The 20269-nt window shown below is 39.5% G+C and overlaps 1 protein-coding gene across 5 annotated transcripts in view; it reads right to left on the bottom strand.

Annotated features, from left to right (window-relative positions):
* prkdc (protein kinase, DNA-activated, catalytic subunit) overlaps window positions 1-20269 on the bottom strand; it is a 149977-nt gene that overhangs the window by 77403 nt on the left and 52305 nt on the right. For all 5 annotated transcript variants that reach the window (XM_061965688.2, XM_061965689.2, XM_061965690.2 and 2 more), the window contains 14 exons: window positions 19593-19823; window positions 19290-19516; window positions 19019-19227; window positions 17888-18011; window positions 17649-17798; window positions 17401-17577; window positions 13957-14145; window positions 12751-12855; window positions 7126-7293; window positions 6765-6892; window positions 4225-4417; window positions 3909-4087; window positions 3671-3839; window positions 3532-3597 (listed from right to left, as the gene is read on the bottom strand). In XM_061965688.2, the coding sequence (XP_061821672.2) occupies window positions 3532-3597; window positions 3671-3839; window positions 3909-4087; window positions 4225-4417; window positions 6765-6892; window positions 7126-7293; window positions 12751-12855; window positions 13957-14145; window positions 17401-17577; window positions 17649-17798; window positions 17888-18011; window positions 19019-19227; window positions 19290-19516; window positions 19593-19823 (2315 nt within the window). The remainder of the gene's footprint in view (window positions 1-3531; window positions 3598-3670; window positions 3840-3908; window positions 4088-4224; window positions 4418-6764; window positions 6893-7125; window positions 7294-12750; window positions 12856-13956; window positions 14146-17400; window positions 17578-17648; window positions 17799-17887; window positions 18012-19018; window positions 19228-19289; window positions 19517-19592; window positions 19824-20269) is intronic.

The following is a 20269-nucleotide window of genomic DNA, read 5'->3' as shown; positions in this document are numbered from 1 at the left end:
TTTAATTTACAACCATTTTAGTCACATATGTGCCAAAGATGTAATCTGTGCAACTTCAAAATATTTGGGAACAAACAATTATTGTATTGTGAGCTAATGTGGTGGCATTAGCCTCTATGTTGTGAATTAATAACATAAAGGCTAATGCCACCACTTTCATTGTGTTTCAGTGTATCTTGAAGGATCATGCAAGTAATTGTTTCTTGTTGATGCTGTAAACAAAATATCACTGTGCAAAGCCATGTTTGTTGTTGTACTGAACACAGATTGAAAATAAACCGACTGAAATAATAATAATAACAATGAATTATTTATAAGTCTTTGTTAGCCGTTTGTGAAGTGTTTTGCTCGTGCGCTACGTTCGCTCGCATCCTGTGCATCTCCTGGGGGTTAAGCCCCCCCTGTCCTTAAAAGCTAGTGACGCCCCTGTTATGCCTTATTATTTATATACTTTTCAATGCTTCTTGTAGTCAGACAATATATATTGTTTGTCTAAAATTATAGTTTAAGTTAATGTGTTAATATTTACACCTAGCCTAAATACAATAATCATAAGACAAAAAAATTGTGTAGCACAAACATTTGGGACAAGTTTGGGGAGATTTTGACAAAGTGTGTGTGATGGTGGGGGCATTACTCGTCAGAACATAAAATAACTTAAAAACCTCAACGGTAGAAACATAAATGTTTACAGCACAAACATATTGCAGTGTTATTTTGATATTTGCAATAATAAAGTGGGCAACTTCATATATGTCTGTATAACAGGTTCCTTATTTATTTATTTTTTTACAAAATGTTAATTTGCAGAATACACTGCACAAGAGAAGAAAACATTTTAACAAACCTTATATATCACATATTGTTCACTGAATAAAGTGCAGAATTGAAGTGAAAATGTCTATTCCATAGTTGCCATCATTTTCAAGTGGGTTCACTTGTTGAAAAATGTTAATTGTTGTCTCATTAATGTTTACATCTATGTCTGGAATTACACACCGACAAGTATTGAAAGCATATGAATAATAAGACATAAGGAACCTTTCTGAGCCAAAAAAGGTTGTTTTCAACACACTGTTGAAAATAATAATCACAATGTTTCTATGTGAAATTGATTGAATATTCCAATTAATATATTTGTGTGCAGAGAAGTTCCATGAATCCAGAGGTTGTTTATTCTGTCCTTGTTGAAATGGTCACGCAGCTGTGTGGTGACTTTGGAATAAGAATGTAACAATCAGATCACATGAAAACAGCCAAGACAATATAAGTCATACAGGGAAATGCATTTTTAGACAATATGATTTGCCTGAGCGGCTAGGGGACACCAAAATATGGATTAGAAAAAACAGATTGCAAATAATAATACAACTTTTTTTTCCCCCAGCGGACCAGATGTTGGACTTTGGTGGACCGTAACCGGCCCGCGGGCCGTAGTTTGGGGACCCCTTATCAAGTCGATAGAAAAACACTAAATGATTGTAATCCATTATCATTAGTATTTGATTAGCTACTGACGTACCACGACGTGACTCACATTTCGACATGTTACCATTGTAGCGCACTACAATGCCATGTCGCCTTACATTTCGAGGGATTCAACAATCATTTAGAAATAAATAATGTCTAATTACCTTTTCCTCCTCTTGCTTCGATGTCCATGAACTGAAACGTTGCACTTGATGATGCTGCAGTGTAAACTCGCAAGGTAACATTTGCTCCAGGCTGCTTGGCTGTCGGGAGGAGAAAGGCACCTGTGTGGCCGCTCAGGTGCCGCGTCCTGCAGGGGCGACCCACGGCGGCAGCCCGACCCTTGTTGCATTGAAAGTGTTCTTATATTCTCCGCTGAAGCCCTCAAATTATGAAGTGGAGCTCCCGCCTCGGTTAAGCTACTTGTCGGCAGACATTTTGTCAACAACTTGGCTTTAAGAAAAATAAAATAAAAAAAAACTTGTCTGAAAAGGGGCGGGGATTATTGGTGACCGGAACCGGAATGCAACATCGCTCACACACACTAGTAAGATGCTCTTACACACACTGGTAAGATGCTCTTACACACACTGGTAAAATGCTCTTACACACACTGGTAAAATGCTTGCATACACACTGGTAAGATGCGCTCATACACATAACTGAAATCTTTGCACACATACTACTGAAATTGTTGTCTCTCACACGGACGTGTAAAAAGCACACACACACACAGGTGAAATCCGTTTATACATACTAGTGAAAAATAATTCCAGGTGTGTGCGTGTGTGTGCGTGAGACAAAAACATTGCAGTAGTGTTTATAAGAGTGTTTCAGTAGTGTATGTAAGAATGTTTCAGTAGTGTTTATAAGAGTGTTTCAGTAGTATATGTAAGAATGTTTCAGTAGTGTTTATAAGAGTGTTTCAGTAGTGTATGTAAGAATGTTTCAGTAGTGTTTATAAGAGTGTTTCAGTAGTGTATGTAAGAATGTTTCAGTAGTGTTTATAAGAGTGTTTCAGTAGTGTATGTAAGAATGTTTCAGTAGTGTTTATAAGAGTGTTTCAGTAGTGTTTTTTAAGAGTGTTTCAGTAGTGTATGTAAGAATGTTTCAGTAGTGTTTATAAGAGTGTTTCAGTAGTGTATGTAATAATGTTTCAGTAGTGTTTATAAGAGTGTTTCAGTAGTGTATGTAAGAATGTTTCAGTAGTGTTTATAAGAGTGTTTCAATAGTGTTTATAAGAGTGTTTCAGTAGTGTTTATAAAAGTGTTTCAGTAGTATTTATAAGAGCATTTCAGTAGTGTATGTAAGAGCATTTCAGTAGTGTTTATAAGAGTGTTTCAGTAGTGTATGTAAGAATGTTTCAGTAGTGTTTATAAGAGTGTTTCAGTAGTGTATGTAAGAGTGTTTCAGTAGTGTTTATAAGAGTGTTTCAGTAGTATTTATAAGAGCATTTCAGTAGTGTATGTAAGAGCATTTCAGTAGTGTTTATAAGAGTGTTTCAGTAGTGTGTATAAAAGAAAAACATTTCAGTTGTTTATGTGAGAGCATTTCAGTAGTGTATGTAAGAGCATTTCAGTAGTGTTTATAAGAGTGTTTCAGTAGTGTGTATAAAAGAAAAAGATTTCAGTTGTTTGTGTGAGAGCATTTCAGTAGTGTATGTAAGAGGTAATTCTGAATAATGTCCCTAACGGCCCCTCATAAAGTATGCCTTGCTGTCACGTACGTGTGCAAGCAGAAGATGTATATTGTATAACAAGTGTTGGGCTGGCACACTGTTAATACAGAATGTAGAGGGCGCCAAATGTTGTACCTTCATGGCACGCCCTTATCATAGCCATAAGGGTGAAAATCGGTGAATATCAATCCCGGGAGTTTTCTGCGAGAGGCACTAAAATCCGGAAGTCTCACGGGAAAATTGGGGGGTTCAGCAAGTAAGCTGCTGAGCCGCATCAGAGTGATCAAAGAGCCGCATGCGGCTCCGGAGCCGCGGGTTGCCGACCCCTGACATAAACGGTCCAGATGTGATATTTTTTAACCATCAAAAGTATTTAGACATACCTCAATGACAATCGGGAAGTTGTAGGTCCTTTTAACGTCTATGATATTTTCCAAAATGAACTGGTTCTGGGAAAGAGCAAAGCAGGAGTTTTGAGGTACAACACCATGTTGAATTTATCGATGCAAGTATGCTTCAGACCTTCTCTGGTTTGTCACTGAAGAGGAAGCCATAGTAGAATTTGGGCTCATTGAAGCTGCAGCTGATGACCGCAATGGCACAGTTGTATGCAGCACAGTGGTATTGTCTTCTGAGCTCCAGGAGCTGAGTCTCACCAGTCATATTCTCTGTAAAGGCTTCAAAGCAGAACCTGTGGGGAACATTTAGTCATGTGAATCACACAACATTTTTGTGGAACAAATTCTAGCAGGAGTCCTACTTGATCAGTGCCTTTGACAGCTCGTTTCCCTCCGTTTTGTTTAAACGACAATAGGCCATATTGATGAGAGATTCCTTAGAATATACTTCTTCTTTGGGAAGCCGAGAATATAACAGCTCCATCAGCTTGCAGCAGCCGTTCTTCTTCAGCAACTGCATCTCAAATGCTGATTCACTTGACTGTAACAAATATGTTCTCACTAACACAGTAGCAAAGTAATAACAGATTGATATTTTCTGCATGAAATTCAGAGGACAGCACAAAACAAACAGATTTTACTGTCCAATTTACTTACAGATTAAAAAAAAAAACAAACCTTGGTGAAACGACTTAACAGCGACGCCATTATCTCAGTAACATTTGCCACAAAGAAGTCAATGAGTGTCTTGGTGCTACAGTAAGAGACGAGAGGCAGCAGAACTCTGTCCATCACGGCCTGAAGCACGTCACCCTGTTGGATCACCTTGTAAACTGTGCACACCAGTTGCAGCTGTCGCTCACTGCTGGGCCTAAAAACAAACGCACACAAAAAATATAATATTAGACATAAACAGTCTATGCATGAATACCTCATACAAGACTGGCTGAAGTCAGCATAACCAAAATAATCAAAAATAATTACTGTTTGCTGATCTATTTGTGACTCTGTTCAGCGACATTAAAAGAATGCACGATAATAACGTTTTTTGTTTGTCTGGTATGTTTTGACTACAGTGATGATACAACTTTATGCACTACTCTTTCATACTGTGAATAACAATTTGAAAATAAAAAAAAAAATACATATATTTGCATTTTATAAATTGCTGTGGTACAATCCAGATTAATACCACATTCTTTTATTTTGAAGCTTACGGGACAAGCGGTAGAAAATGGATGGATGGACTTTGCATTGAACAGGAGATGAGAGTTTACATGTTTTAATGTTGTATAATCAGGTGATGATAATGATGAAATTAACAATTAGGGTTGTCACAATACCAGAATTTCAGTAGTCGATACTATGAATTTCCACAATTTTCGATAGGTTTTTGATACCACAATAAAAAAATTTAAAAAACTGAACCCATATCTTTTTAAGTCACTAATTTATCGAAAAGTGTTTCGAAGTGTCAAGTATTTAAGATTATTGTGAATTAAAATTGCAGTATGAACTGCTAAGAGGTAAATACATTCAAAAACAAGAACAGCAGTGTATATAAAAACTAGTATATAAAAACAAAAAATACTGTGCTTATGAACATGATCATAAATAACAACAATAGTCAACTATTTTACATTCTAAAAAGAACAGCAGTGGCATGGAGCTTTGACAATAAAAAAACAAACATTATTGTTATTAATATTTTTCTTATGGTGGTAGTGTGACGTCATCCATCCATCCATCCATTTTCTTCCACTTATCCGAGGTCGGGTCGCGGGGGCAGCAGCCTAAGCAGAGAATCCCAGACTTCCCTCTCTCCAGCCACTTCCTCCAGCTCGTCCCGGGAGATCCCGAGGCGTTCCCAGGCCAGCCGGGAGACAGTCTTCCCAACCTGTCCTGGGTCTTCCCCTTGGCCTCCTGCCCGTCGGACGTGCCCCAAACACCTCCCTAGGGAGGCGTTCGGGTGGCATCCTGAGCAGATGCCTGAACCACCTCATCTGGCTCCTCTCGATGTGGAGGAGCAGCCGCTTTACTCTGAGTTCCTCCCAAATGACAGAGCCTCTCACCCTATCTCTAAGGGAGAGACCCGCCACCCGGCGGAGGAAACTCATTTTGGCCGCTTGTACCCGTGATCTTGTCCTTTCGGTCATAACCCAAAACTCATGACCATAGGTGAGGATGGGAATGTAGATTGACCGGTAAATTGAGAGCTTTGGCTTCCTGCTCAGCTCCTTCTTCACCACGACGGATCGATACAGCGTCCGCATTACTGAAGACGCCGCACCGATTCGCCTGTCGATCTCACGATCCACTCTTCCCCCACTCGTGAACAAGACTCCTAGGTTTTTAACTCCTCCACTTTGGGCAAGAGTGTGACGTCATGTCATTTGTAATTAAATAGGCTAATAAAAAGGCTGAAATATACAGCTTAAGAAAAATCTGTGTTTTTATTTCTTTTTCGTACCAATTTTTCAGTCTTTTTTATTACATTAGGCCTTTTTTAATCTATTTTACATTTTTGCTCTTTTCTTTTTATTTTTACAGTATTTTATTTCTACAATGTGCCACAAGTACAGTACAGTACATTGTGCAGCTCATTTTGACAGAACAGTGTCTCCCTGAGGAAGAAGTGTACATACTTCGGTACTAACGAAGCAGATATTTATATATTTTTGGTGTGTTGGTATCAACTTGGTATAAAACTATTGACACTTTTGACAACCCTATTAATAATATGATAACACATACTTATGTCTGACAAACAATGACATTAAACTTTTGATGAGTCCGGGGTATTTTTTGTATACTGCTCCTGTTTGTTTGTTGCATCATGAAGCTCTATTTAAAATCAGGTTACAGTCGACAGGCACAAAACTCAAAAGTTCTCTCCATCTTAAACTATTGTTCAGTGTGTATGCAGAAAAGGTAATAAGCCATTCTGATTGGAAAGATAGGATTTAAATCCTGGACATGTCCAGAGAGAAAGAGGGTACTCTATATTATGTAATATATTATACATTTAAGTCAGTAATTCCTGGTACACTGTGTTCTTCTTATTACAAACAAAAAGTGTCTTCTTAAGTCATCATGGACATACGTGTTTCCACTGTATTGAGTCGACTGTGAAAATGTACATGATGAATGTATGGTTTGAACCTGACCATTCAAACAAAGTCAAAACAATGACACAAGTTAACATAAACTTTACTGACCGTTTAGAAATTCTCTGGAAGCAGGTTTGAAATTGTTCCTCCATGATGTGCTTTCTCTCCCGACACAAAATGTCAGCAAGCAGTTTGAGGAGAAGCGGGCTTTGAGAAAGCTCCAAGGCATCCAGCAGCTACGAGAAATATTACTTCATGTGAGTGTTTTTTAAATAGATCTATCAAGTTCTTAATGCCAGCAAACATGTTTGTTAGCCATAAAGTGTTAGTCTGCCTTGATGCATTATTTTTGTTGCTAAAGGTTCTCTACATAAGACAGATAATAAATAAATGGTGTACATTAAATCCACCTATGGAGGATATAAGAACGTTTTTCTTCAATATCGGTGATAAAAATTGTCACATTCACCTTCCTGATGCAGTCCATGTAGTTATTACGGTGAAGAGAGCCCTTTGCAAACTCATCAGACTGCATTGGAAAGTGAGACGCCACCAGAGATTGAAGTGCTCTCTGCAGTTCAGCCAACGGCTCCTCTGGGATGCACGTGAAGAAAGGCAGCAGCGGCAAGGCTTGACTCTAAACACACCAGAAACAAGACTCAAGGAACTCAAGTCGAATAAACAAACACAACACACTGGAAAAGCAGACTTGTATCTATTAAACTGTGATGTTAAGTGAAGTAAACTTAAAAAAAACATTTGTATTAAATACGCAATCCCTTTGGTGCCACTTTTCAGCATATTTTCATTGTGCTAATAACCGAAGTAGTTTGAGTGTTGGGATGGAGGTACAAAGCAGTATTAATGTTGGGATGGAAGTCCAAAGTGGTATTAGTGTTGGGATTGAGCTACAAAGTAGTATTATTGTAGGAAGTACAAAGTAGTAATAGTGTTGGAATGGAGGTGGAAAGTAATATTAGTTTAATACGAAGGTACAAAGTATTATTAGTGTTGGGATGTAGTATTAATGTTCGGTTGGAGGTACAAAGTGGTATTAGTTTTGGAATGGAGGTAGAAAAAATTATTAGTTTAGGATGAAGGTACAAAGTAGTGTTGGGATGGAGGTACAAAGTAGTATTAATGTGGGGTTGGAGGTACAATGTAGTATTAGTATTGGGATGGAGGTACAAAGTAGTAGTAGTAGTAGTAGTAGCATTGGAGGTACAGTATGAAGTAATATTAGTGTTGGAGGTACAAAGCAGTATTAGTTGTAGTAGTATTAGCGTTGGAGATTAAACATAGTATTAGTGTTGGATGTAAAAAGCTGTATTGGTGCTGGAGTACAAAATAGTGTTAGTGTTAGAGGTACAAAGTAGTATTAATGTTGGAAGTACAGTATTATTATTAGGAAAGAAATACAAAGTAGTACTATTGTGGGAATGGAGGTACCAAGTAGTTTTATTGTTGGGCTGTAGGTACAAAATAGTATTAATAGTAGTATTAGAGTGAGGTACAGTCCGCACTAGTGGTCGCTAACTCGTCGATCGTGATCGACCAGACAACCTTTGGCATACATGGGACGGTATAGCTCGGTTGGTAGAGCGGCCGTGCCAGCAACTTGAGGGTTGCAGGTTCGATCCCCGCTTCCGCCATCCTAGTCACTGCCGTTGTGTCCTTCGGCAAGACACTTTACCCACCTGCTCTGGTTTAAATGTAACTTAGATATTGGGTTTCACTATGTAAAGCGCTTTGAGTCACTTGAGAAAAAAGCGCTATATAAATGTAATTCACTTCACTTCACTTCACCCTACCGGTCAATCGCGAAAATATTAGAAAACAATTTATTAATATGACATCAGTGACACCCCCATCCGGAGAGTGATCAGCAGGCCCGCACGCATTTTAACCCCTGAACTTGACCGCACGCCTCGTCTCTCTCTCTTAAGTCTCTCATCCCGTGGATGAGAGACCCCGGAGTTCCTTAAGGCTCTGGATGTTGTGGGGCTGTCTTGGTTGACAAGACTCTGCAACGTTGCGTGGACATCGGGGGCGGTACCTCTGGATTGGCAGACCGGGGTGGTGGTTCCTCTCTTTAAGAAGGGGAACCGGAGGGTGTGTTCCAACTATCGTGGGATCACACTCCTCAGCCTTCCCGGTAAGGTCTATTCAGGTGTACTGGAGAGGAGGCTACGCCGGATAGTCGAACCTCGGATTCAGGAGGAACAGTGTGGTTTTCGTCCTGGTCGTGGAACTGTGGACCAGCTCTATACTCTCGGCAGGGTCCTTGAGGGTGCATGGGAGTTTGCTCAACCAGTCTACATGTGCTTTGTGGACTTGGAGAAGGCATTCGACCGTGTACCCCGAGAAGTCCTGTGGGGAGTGCTCAGAGAGTATGGGGTAACGGACTGTCTTATTGTGGCGGTTCGCTCCCTGTATAATCAGTGTCAGAGCTTGGTCCGCATTGCCGGCAGTAAGTCGGACCCGTTTCCAGTGAGGGTTGGACTCCGCCAGGGCTGCCCTTTGTCACCGATTCTGTTCATAACCTTTATGGACAGAATTTCTAGGCGCAGTCAAGGCGTTGAGGGTATCTGGTTTGGTGGATGCAGGATTAGGTTTCTGCTTTTTGCAGATGATGTGGTCCTGATGGCTTCATCTGGCCAAGATCTTCAGCTCTCACTGGATCGGTTCGCAGCCGAGTGTGAAGCGACTGGGATGGGAATCAGCACCTCCAAATCCGAGTCCATGGTTCTCGCCCGGAAAAGGGTGGAGTGCCATCTCCGGGTTGGGGAGGAGATCTTGCCCCAAGTGGAGGAGTTCAAGTACCTCGGAGTCTTGTTCACGAGTGGGGGAAGAGTGGATGGTGAGATGCACACATCGCACTGTATGGAATGGCCTCAATCTCGTTACCTTGCGTAATGACAATAAAGCTGATTCTGATTCTGAAAGGCGGATCGGTGCGGCGTCTTCAGTAATGCGGACGCTGTATCGATCCGTTGTGGTGAAGAAGGAGCTGAGCCAGAAGGCAAAGCTCTCGATTTACTGGTCGATCTACGTTCCCATCCTCACCTATGGTCATGAGCTTTGGGTCATGACCGAAAGGACAAGATCACGGGTACAAGCGGCCGAAATGAGTTTCCTCCGCCGGGTGGCGGGGCTCTCCCTTAGAGATAGGGTGAGAAGCTCTGTCATCCGGGGGGAGCTCAAAGTAAAGCCGCTGCTCCTCCACATCGAGAGGAGCCAGATGAGGTGGTTCGGGCATCTGGTCAGGATGCCACCCGAACGCCTCCCTCGGGAGGTGTTTCGGGCACGTCCGACCGGTAGGAGGCCACGGGGAAGACCCAGGACACGTTGGGAAGACTATGTCTCCTGGCTGGCCTGGGAACGCCTCGGGATCCCCCGGGAGGAGCTGGACGAAGTGGCTGGGGAGAGGGAAGTCTGGGCTTCCCTGCTTAAGCTGCTGCCCCCGCGACCCGACCTCGGATAAGCGGAAGAAGATGGATGGATGGATGGATGGACTTGACCGCACGCCTCGTCTCTCTCTCTTTAGTCTCTCATCCCGTGGCCACACCCCCCCAAGCACGGCGGAAAACTTCACCCGCTGGTCTCACAAACACGCATGGCATGACGTGCAGAAAAATAATCGAGCTGCAACAATGCATTAAGGTTGATTGTTGCAACAAATCGGACAAAAACAATGCCATGTGCCAATGCAGTAATGTATGATAAAACAAGGCGGCAGCTAAAGGACTTCCCCGTTTATCACAGGAAAAACCTGTCAGGTGACCACCATGTGACTCGCATCCATATACAGTATGTGACCATAGCATAAACAAATATAGTACAGTACTAAGACTATAGCGGCCATTAACAGTTAGCTTCTACAGCAGCGGAGCCCAAAGTACAGCAAAGTGGCCATCTGAACTTTGGAAAAACAGCATGAACCACAATGACAAAAAAACTAAATGTTGACATCAGCCAATTATAACAACACAAAGCTTTGTCTTTTAAAAACAACTATATATATATATATATATATATATATAGTATATACTATGTAATATATATATATATATATAAACATATATATATTACATAGTTGACACAGGGATAGATCTTGCTTTGGTTTTAGCTGAGACCAGGGATCTTTGCCTTGAAAAGGTGATGACTGTTGAAGTTGAAGAGGAATAACACAAAATTAATCATTTCGAGAAATACAATAGGAAAGTATTTAAGTACAGTTAACAAAAAAGTACAAATCATTGTGATTTCAATTCTGAGCAAGAAAATTATCTTTGAAATGTTGCAGTCATCCTGTCCAACGACAGTGTGAGTTTGTTTACACATAAATAAATACTGCATGATATTATAGTATAGACAAAACATCTGCATGATATTACAGTATTGATAAGGCTAGACTTACACATAAATATTCCATGATATTACAGTACTTTATATTCAGTGATATTCAGTGTTTTATTATTCATATTTAATATTTAAAATCCCACATTCATGTATTCTGGGTGTCTCATTCAGTAAAAGAAATAATTCCATTCCATTTTTTGAGGTGGTCTGTCATAACGTTTTTAGCATTCAATCAGACGATATTGTGAGTTATTGCATTAGTGTTCCTGAAAAAGGGGACCCAAGTGAACATACTGTACAGCAGATTTTTACAGTTATTCGTACACATGCAAGCACGCGCACACTGTTTTTCTCTCAATGTGGCCCCCCGAGTTAAAATAATTGCCCAGGCCTGGTATAGACTAAACTTAGACTTACACATAAATACTAGAGAGGCAAATCTATTTGTGATGGAAGATTTGATTCACATCTCAATGTATGGGTTACAATGTGATTCAAAAACAATTTATTTATAAAAAAAGAACAATTCAATGCGATTCCATTTAGTGTATAAACGGTTCAATAAGATTCGATACGGTGTATGAGCGATTCGATTCTATGGTTAACATTTTTTGATGGACACATTTTTTTTACATCACAAAAAACACATATAAGGTGTTAAATAAAATAAAAAGGCAAACACATGTCAAATATATTTATTTTCCACGAGTTCGAGTCAATTCAAGTCAGTGTCTTCTCAGACACCGAAGGGTTCTAGCCTATGGCTTGACTGGGGGGGGGGGGCGAGACTTCAGGGACAAGGATGGGAAGTGACATGTTTTGTGGAGATGAAAGGTCGTTTGAATGGTGCCGGAAAAGAGAGCGAAACACAGAGATTTAGTCCATTGTACGAGAACGTTGCATTTTGTGAAATAATTAAAGACAAATTGGGAATTTGTCTGAACCCCCATTCCTTGGAATGTTACAATATCAATGAATGGCACAGCACGTAGACGGTCCACGGTGTTGACGTTACGTATCTTGTGTAAATCAGTAATTATTTGACGGGCAGCCCTGACTTTAGAGGTAATTTAAAGATAAACTGTCACATGATTGCTCGTCTCGCATGTATCGTCCATGTATCTACGTGTATTCTCGTCTCCAGTTACGTAAGAAACGTAACAAGGTTTCTCTTTGTCATCCCATTGGGTTGAGTTTTTTCTTGCCTTGATGTGGGATCTGAGCCGAGGATGTCGTTGTGGCTTGTGCAGCCCTTTGAGACACTCGTGATTTAGGGCTATATAAGTAAACATTGATTGACTGATTGATTGAACAAGCACTTGACTTTCACGGACAACCCTGACTTTCGTGTTGTTTTAAAGACAAAAACCATCAACTGATTTCTAGTGCGGGCGATAACCGGTTTTTGCGTCTACAGAATTCACAGCCGAATCTTATCGATTGAGGGGGCTGTAACCGACGTAGCCGAACCGGCCAATTTTCGAACCGGATATTCGGTCGCACCGGTTTCTCGTTAACAACCCTAATAAATACTGCATGTTATTACAGTATAGACTAAGCCATTCATCTATCTTCTTCCGCTCATCCATAGTCGGTTCGCGGGGGCAGCAGCCTAAGTGGAGAAGCCCATACGTCTCTCCTCGACTTGCCAATGTAATTCCCTAGTCATTCACAATTGAACAGAAGTGTCCCACCTAGTGGACACACAGTGTAAGTGCGCCATAGCTTGTACCTTCAGGTTGAGTGGTAGACTCATGTCGACCATCAGTGAAGTAAAAGTGGAAAACACCGCTTTAAATCCTTCACTGTTGACGTTGTTGCACACAGAAGAGTCAATCTAAAAACGTTAAAAAGAAAAAATATTAGAAGCTTAATTTGGTAAACTAAATAACAACATTGCCTATGTTTTCTTCATAAGAATATAACTATGAAAATTACTACGGTATGGCTTACTATTAATAAACGAGGAAAACACTGCAGTACAATTGTAATAACACAAACTCTCCAGAACCAAGTAAAGCTACAGTGACATAACAACAAGTCTTTGATTACAACAAATAATATAAAGGGGGCCAAATGTTAACTAGAATAAGGCAATACTTGGAGAGAGGCTGTTATTTTGTAAATATAGAACAATTAAATATAAGTAATAACTATTAACTTTACTAATGTTTTGGAGGGCATGAGAAAGTACAGCTGTCTTTGACCACATGGTCGTTTGAGGTAAAGCTCAAGTTGTGTTGTTTTGTCTTTCACAATACAACAGAACCAATCTTGTGATAGCATTAACGCATGTGGAGGTAGATGGTGACGACTACTTATTATTATTCAAATGACACTAATGCCATTTTTAATTTTTTGAGCTTATTTTTATAATTATAATAATAATAATAACAATAGATTAGATATAAATAGCGCTTTTCTAGACACTCAAACCGTTTCACAGAGAACTGAGAACTCATCATTCATTCACTGCACATTCACACATCTTCCTCATTAGGGTCACAGGTGATCTAGCGTTGAATTTGGGTAAGGAGCATGTTGACAGCTGCCTGTCAATCACATAACACATACATTCATGCCTGCAAACAGCCATTCACATTTACTTTCATGGCCAATTTAGAGTCTCCATGGATGGATGGACAGTTGACATAACATGCATGTTTTGGGAATGTACACTATCATACTAATTTTCTTAGTAAGCTATAACACAAAGTTAAAAAAGTAAAGATGTTGATATTTTGTTAGAATAAAGCATGTTTAGATAAACACTGGATTGTTTTTAGCTTATTTAATGCATTTAATGTATCACAGTACATCCATTCTTTTGTGTATGTGGCCCTCGCTGAAATTTTGGACAGCCCTTATTATAAGTCAGTAAATAGTGATTATTTAGCAAAGACCACATCATGACAAGAAAAAGGCTTCACCATAATACCTGCAGGAGTTTGGAGAGCAACATTAGTGTCGCAGTTTTGCCATCTGCATTAGAAGCGTGTCCGCTCCACCATGACTGCAGGTTACTCCATCTTTGCAGCACCTCTTCCACCAGCTCTTTTCCCACGCTTTTCCTGCATGAACGTTCCCGAAAGCTGTGGTCTAAGATGCCATTCAGCAGCATACTGACCTGAGGAAAAGATGAACAGAACGATTGACACATTATTTTTGCAATAATATTAATATTATTTCCTATCAGAATTATTGGACTGGCCAAGTACGTAGTTTATCTTCTGTGGCACACAAACACTGATACTAATACAGTCGTCTGAATTTTGTGTTTTTTACAAAGTCTTTTAGTAATAAAAAAGAGCATATCTAAGCAATTTTTAAAGCACTTTCAAACATAAAAATGGCTAAATAAACTTAATTTATAATACTTAATAATTAAAAATTCAATACTTAAGTTACCATGCTGCATTGCACAGTAGATCATTGTCGCAGTACAACAGTACTGTCTTATTTTCTATTATTATGTCTACTTTTTAGGGTAAGACAAGTGTAAAGGTGATAATGAGGACCTGATTTACTAGGATTCAAACATCACACGGTAAACAGCGTGTGCAATCTATAAAATAGCATGTACTATTAGTGGGTGTATTTTTAATAAAACTGCGTGTGCAATTGTAAAGTGGTGCAGACCGCCTTATTCAAATGAGTATGTTGTGTGTACTATATGGGGCATCACCACGGAGACACTCATTTATTGCAAATGCATGTTAACATGCTCCTATGTGTGGCGTTTTGCTATGTTTTCAAACATGCAGGAGACATTTACTACTTTTCATGGGCATTTTAAAAGCAGTCCTGCACTGCATCAACTGTACAATGACAGCACTTTTTTTTGACAGCTGAAGGTGCGCTCATTGGTGAGAGGCTGCACATTACTCCGCTGAAGACGCAAAAAATAAAAGCAAACTTAAAGAAGTCTTTTTCGATAACAAAAATTATAAAATTATAAATTATAAAATGTATTCTACATGAAAAAAACAAACGTCATTAAAAAATACTAAGGACAGCAAAACGTATCAATTGAATTTGTTTTAATCAGCCCCTGAAGTCCTGTAGCAGCTATAAAATTATAAAATTGCTGAATAGACGATATGTCTTAAATTTTGTTTCTGACCGTCCAAAATGTTGACACACACACGTAGGACAGAGGATTTTCGTCTCTCCATCGTCAGTCTGTGCAGCGCAAGCACTGACCCTGCAGCTGTGTGTGGAACTGTGTCAGTCTGCATATCCTTGTGACATGTGCAAAATAAAACGCAAAATAGTGCTCGCAAAACGGTGATGAGTGTTGATAAATCGTATTGAGCGTGCTACACAATGATGATCAGTGTTGGGTTAGTTACTGAAAACCAGTAACTAGTTACAGTTACTAGTTACTTTATTTCAAAAGTAACTCAGTTACTAACTCAGTTACTTACACCAAAAAGTAATGCGTTACTGTGAAAAGTAACTATTTAGTTACTTATTTTTTTTCTTATTTTTTTTTAAGGATACCATTAATGCCCTTTTAGCCTTCATTTCAGTACTGTTATTGCACTGGAGAATAATACAATCTGTTGATCAACTTGACATGCATTAGCATCACTGAATTCAGAAAGCAATGTGGTCTACATACAACGCACAAAGACAAATATATGTTTCAAAGGGCCAATTTATTGCAGGCCAGAACAAATTGACAAAACTATTTTAAATAGCTGCAACATAATGGCACTTTAACTTTAAGTAGATAGGATCTTTGATCCAAGACACAACTTACATTTAACTAAAATGTTATTTTCTTTGTGCTCGACAAAAGAAAAGTATTGAGAATGTCTCCATGTTAAGAAACTCGACTTCTGGCTTCGCCATGATGTCTTGTTAGTTGTTATGAGAGTAGCGTATGTGTGTGTGTGTGTGTGTGTGTGTGTGTGTGTGTGTGTGTGTGTGTGTGTGTGTGTGTGTGTGTGTGTGTGTGTGTGTGTGTGTGGCCCTTTAAGATATGACAGCATGTGAGGTGGGTGACGTCAGTGAGTGAGTGGGCGAGAGAGGTGAGGGAACGGCGACAGTGAGTGCGTGCGTGCAGGTGCTCTAGCTCGTTGGATGGCTGCGTCCAATAAAGTCACAAAGTTGCAACAAACCGCCGACCTCGTCATTCACCCTCAGCTGTAAAGACCCACTTCCGGGTAAAGTGAAGGTTGTTAGCCCCGAAGTACATAGGCCCTGGAGGAACGTCTCCCCTGCGCCCCTCAACTACGGTCTGGGAGCCCCCCCTCACCCCCACCCACACAAAGCACGCCTTTTCTTTTCCTTGTGACACAGAAATACGACACCGCAGCGCTCCAATAAAACACACTCAGATCTTCTGTTTCTAGCCAATACTACATAAAAATTAACGTAAAATAACGCAGTAACGCATCATGTAGTAACGGTAACTGAGTTACTGAATATAAAAAATAACGCGTTAGATTACTAGTTACCGCCGAAACTAACGACGTTACTTTGTAACGCGTTAGTCCCAACATTGATGATGATCAGCATATATTTTGCATATTAATGAAGACAGAGAGGAAAATGGATTACATGTCTTATTCTGCTCACTTAACATTTGCAATCCACTTTGCACATGTATCGTAGATCAGCTTTAAAGGGCTGTGAATCTTTGGGCACCACACGATTCGATTTGATTTTATTCTTGAGGGGAACGATTAGATACAGAATTGATTCTTGATTCAAGACGATTGTCGATTCAAAATCAATACTTTCTAACAGTGGGTGACAGTGCTATGATTAACTACATTCCTCCATAAAAAAGATAAACAGCTGTGAAAAATTTCTATATTACTTAAAAGAAAACTGGTTTTGTTAAATACAAATCTACCTAAGAATCTAATACAGTCAAATGCAAATAGTGCAACAAGAGTCACACAAGTATCACACACTTCTCTTTTGTAAAATACATTTGTCCAGCAGATATCATCATCTACATCAACAATATGATTTGCCCGAGCGGCTGGACAAATCAAACAATTTTTGCTTTTTTTTAATTGATGAAGAACCATTACAAATATGTAACGCAATTTATTCGAAAATCTTTTCTTTTTTTTTTTACACCCCTTTTATACCCCTATCAGGTTTGCATGTGGTTTAGTATGCGCACACCTTTACTAAATCAGGCCCTAAGGGTGTTATTTCAAGTCTAAGGGCTCAAATAATGTAATTTTTTTTTTGAGAAACTGGTTTTGTATATGCTCTTACTGTGAAAATATTCTGTTTAAAAATAATTAACTACTGCAAAGTAGTATATAACTAATCGGGTCTGGAACTAATTAAAAGCAATCAACAAGGAAGGACTGTACTATAAAAGAATTTGCCAAACATAAAGAAGCACGAGTACCATGCTTGGATTGAGAGAGGCAGCTGTCATAAGGCGAGGTACAGCAGTATTCAGGTTTTTGAGCAGCTCGGTGTTGATGGGCATGGGGAAGAGGCTGTAGAAGTACTCTGAAAGAGAAACGCTTAGGAAGCTTTGGCAGTGACTTCCAGTCAGCAGAATGTCCAGTAGCTGCTCTGCCTGAACACAAAAGTCCAATAAAAGAAAGAAATGTGACTTTGGTACTTTGCAATGAACCTTGAGGCACTGACCAGTGGAGTGAGAGAAAAGGCAAGCTGCAGCAGACCATCAGCAAGCTTCTTGGTGTTTACATCAAAGGATGGAAGTGACTTCTTATCAGCTGGTGCTATGCTGTTATACACGCTCATGAGAAGTCGTGAGCCCAGCGACTTGGCACTTGCCTATAATGTCAATCAAAGAGAAAAAGTTAGAATAACGTGTTCAAAAGCTTGTGCATGAGTTTGCATTTTGACTCGATTTTTAACAGTACCTGACTCTGCAGAATGGAGAGGAGGAATCCAGCTTTGTGGAGCTGCTTACAAGAAGACAGAAGCACTTCCAGTCGTCCATTGCGTCCCGACCGGTAGAAGTCAACAGCAAAAAGTGCATCAACACTGAAGAGTAACAAAAGATAAACATATATTTATTTGCTTATGCACATTAGCGTACATAGTGAGTATGTAAGAAAATGTATTTGTTTTCTATACTACACAAAGTATGACATTTATTAACTTGTACCGCACAGAAATCAGGCTTGTGCAACATTCAGAATTTAGAAATTAATTTGAACAATTGTAATTAGAATTTAATTAATTCCACCATACTGAACTGGAATTAAAAGAAGTAAACTTAAATTATTTATAGTGGGAAAAGGATTCATACGGCCCCATTCCAGGGGGATCTCCTGTAAGAGGAAGAGGGAAGGTAAATTATCTTGCAATGCAGTCTGCTGAAAATGATGGAAAGTGTCACCCAACTAACGCTGAGGTTGAAGTTGGAATTGCCATAAAACCCATTTTAAGATATTCAAAACTCTACTGCTATTTGGTGGCTAAGATGGACAGTGCAACCCAATTCAAACAGTTTCCTGTGTCAGGTAAACCGTGATGAACGGTGCCATATGAATCCCCTTCCAACTGTACAGCAAAGTAACATAAATAATTGTCAGGTTTAAATGCTAAAAATAACTCAAACATTACACTCTTAACAAAAATTGACTTCATCTTATTTTCTTTGGAAAATAAAGAAATTACACAAAATTGTGGAAAATGCAATAATCCTTCATTATAATTCTTAACATGTAAGATAACATGGTAATTTCCAGAAGTTCCAAAAAGATTCTAATGAGGCGGAAACTAGCTCTACAATCAAATGTCAACATAAACTCGTTCAAACAAATGTCCTGGAATAAAATAAAGCATTCTGATAAATTAAGTAATTTCCACAATTTAAAATTAACAATACATCAAATGAAATGATCGGTTTCATAGAAGATAATTGTCAATTAAAATACTTCCTGTCATTCAAATATGTGTACAGTACATGATATTAATAGTAACAATATTATTATGAAATATGTAATGGACTATACTGTAAAGCATGTTTAACACAAATGGAGAACCTTTTGTGTGAAATTGTAGTATTCAAGCAAGGTTCCAGACGTGCACGGTAAGGTGAGGTTAGCAGGGCCTTGAGCAGAGGGACACACACGTCTGGTAAGTTCTTCATTACTTCCACATCTGCCATGTTGAATCCCACGGAGGACGGCTCACACACCACCATGGCAGTAAGCTCAAAGAAATGTGAGCAAAAAAGATCTTGTTCTAGGAGCTGTGAAGAGGTCCAAGAATGAGTACAAATGAACCAGAAGTGATGACAGCAAACAGTCACACCTTGCAAAAGTCCTGGCCTCCTTTGACCAGAAGCATGGTGGCAAACTCCAACAGACGAACAACAATGGTGCACTTGCTGTAGTTGTACTGGTCCACTTCGATTGGACTGAAGGGAGAGATCCTGTGGCTCACACAGAAGCAAGTCTCTGCTACAGCCAGCCCTTCTTTTGCAAGCTCCATCAAAAAGAAACGTACAGAGGACAAGAAAGTCGATTCATCCCTGAAACCTTGGGAACGCAATAAAAGTTTTTTGGTTTCCTTTCAGCCAAAGCTCAAGAAACTCTGACTTCAAATGCTACTTACTAAGCATGTGATTAGGTCTGATTGTATGCAAACTAATGAAGGTGTTGTAACAGTCCAGAGAAGCCAGGAGAAGATCCATCCACTGCAGGGCGGCTCTTGTGCTGAAAGGGCCTGTCAGTTCCCTGAGAGTAGGCTGACCAAGCAGACCTCCTCCTTCAAACTTTGACACCAGGAAACTCATACCGCTATCCTTCAGCATGGTTTCCAACCATTGTGAAGGTGACCTCTTGCCTAAATCAACACCACAAACACAACACTAAATATAAAAATCATGCAAACATGCAAGCTAGTCTGAACAAGACAAAACTATTTAAAAAAAAAGTTATTTAACAAGTGTGTGAATTTTTTTGGCACATCCCGCAAATAAATTTAGACTATGTTGTTAGTAATCAAGAAGATGACACTTCTTAAAAGTTGCAACAAAATATGTACATGTTTACAAAATGCCAAAACGCTGTATCGAAGTTGTATTAGTCGCTCTAACCATCCCTCAGCGAGCATTGTTGGCCAGGGTAAGTTGGCTCAGCCGCATTAGTGTGACATGCTGACAGATGAAACTGGTGATGCTCACCGGCTATCAATCATTAGTTTGTGGAACTTTTCTTTTAATTATCTTTATTATGTGCATTAATGTACTGCCATGTTTTTGACGTGATAGATTATTTTTAGTCTTACCC

Source organism: Nerophis lumbriciformis, linkage group LG07, assembly GCF_033978685.3.
Source record: "Nerophis lumbriciformis linkage group LG07, RoL_Nlum_v2.1, whole genome shotgun sequence".
NCBI lineage: Eukaryota > Metazoa > Chordata > Actinopteri > Syngnathiformes > Syngnathidae > Nerophis > Nerophis lumbriciformis.
This window is presented reverse-complemented; position numbering and strand designations above follow the sequence as displayed.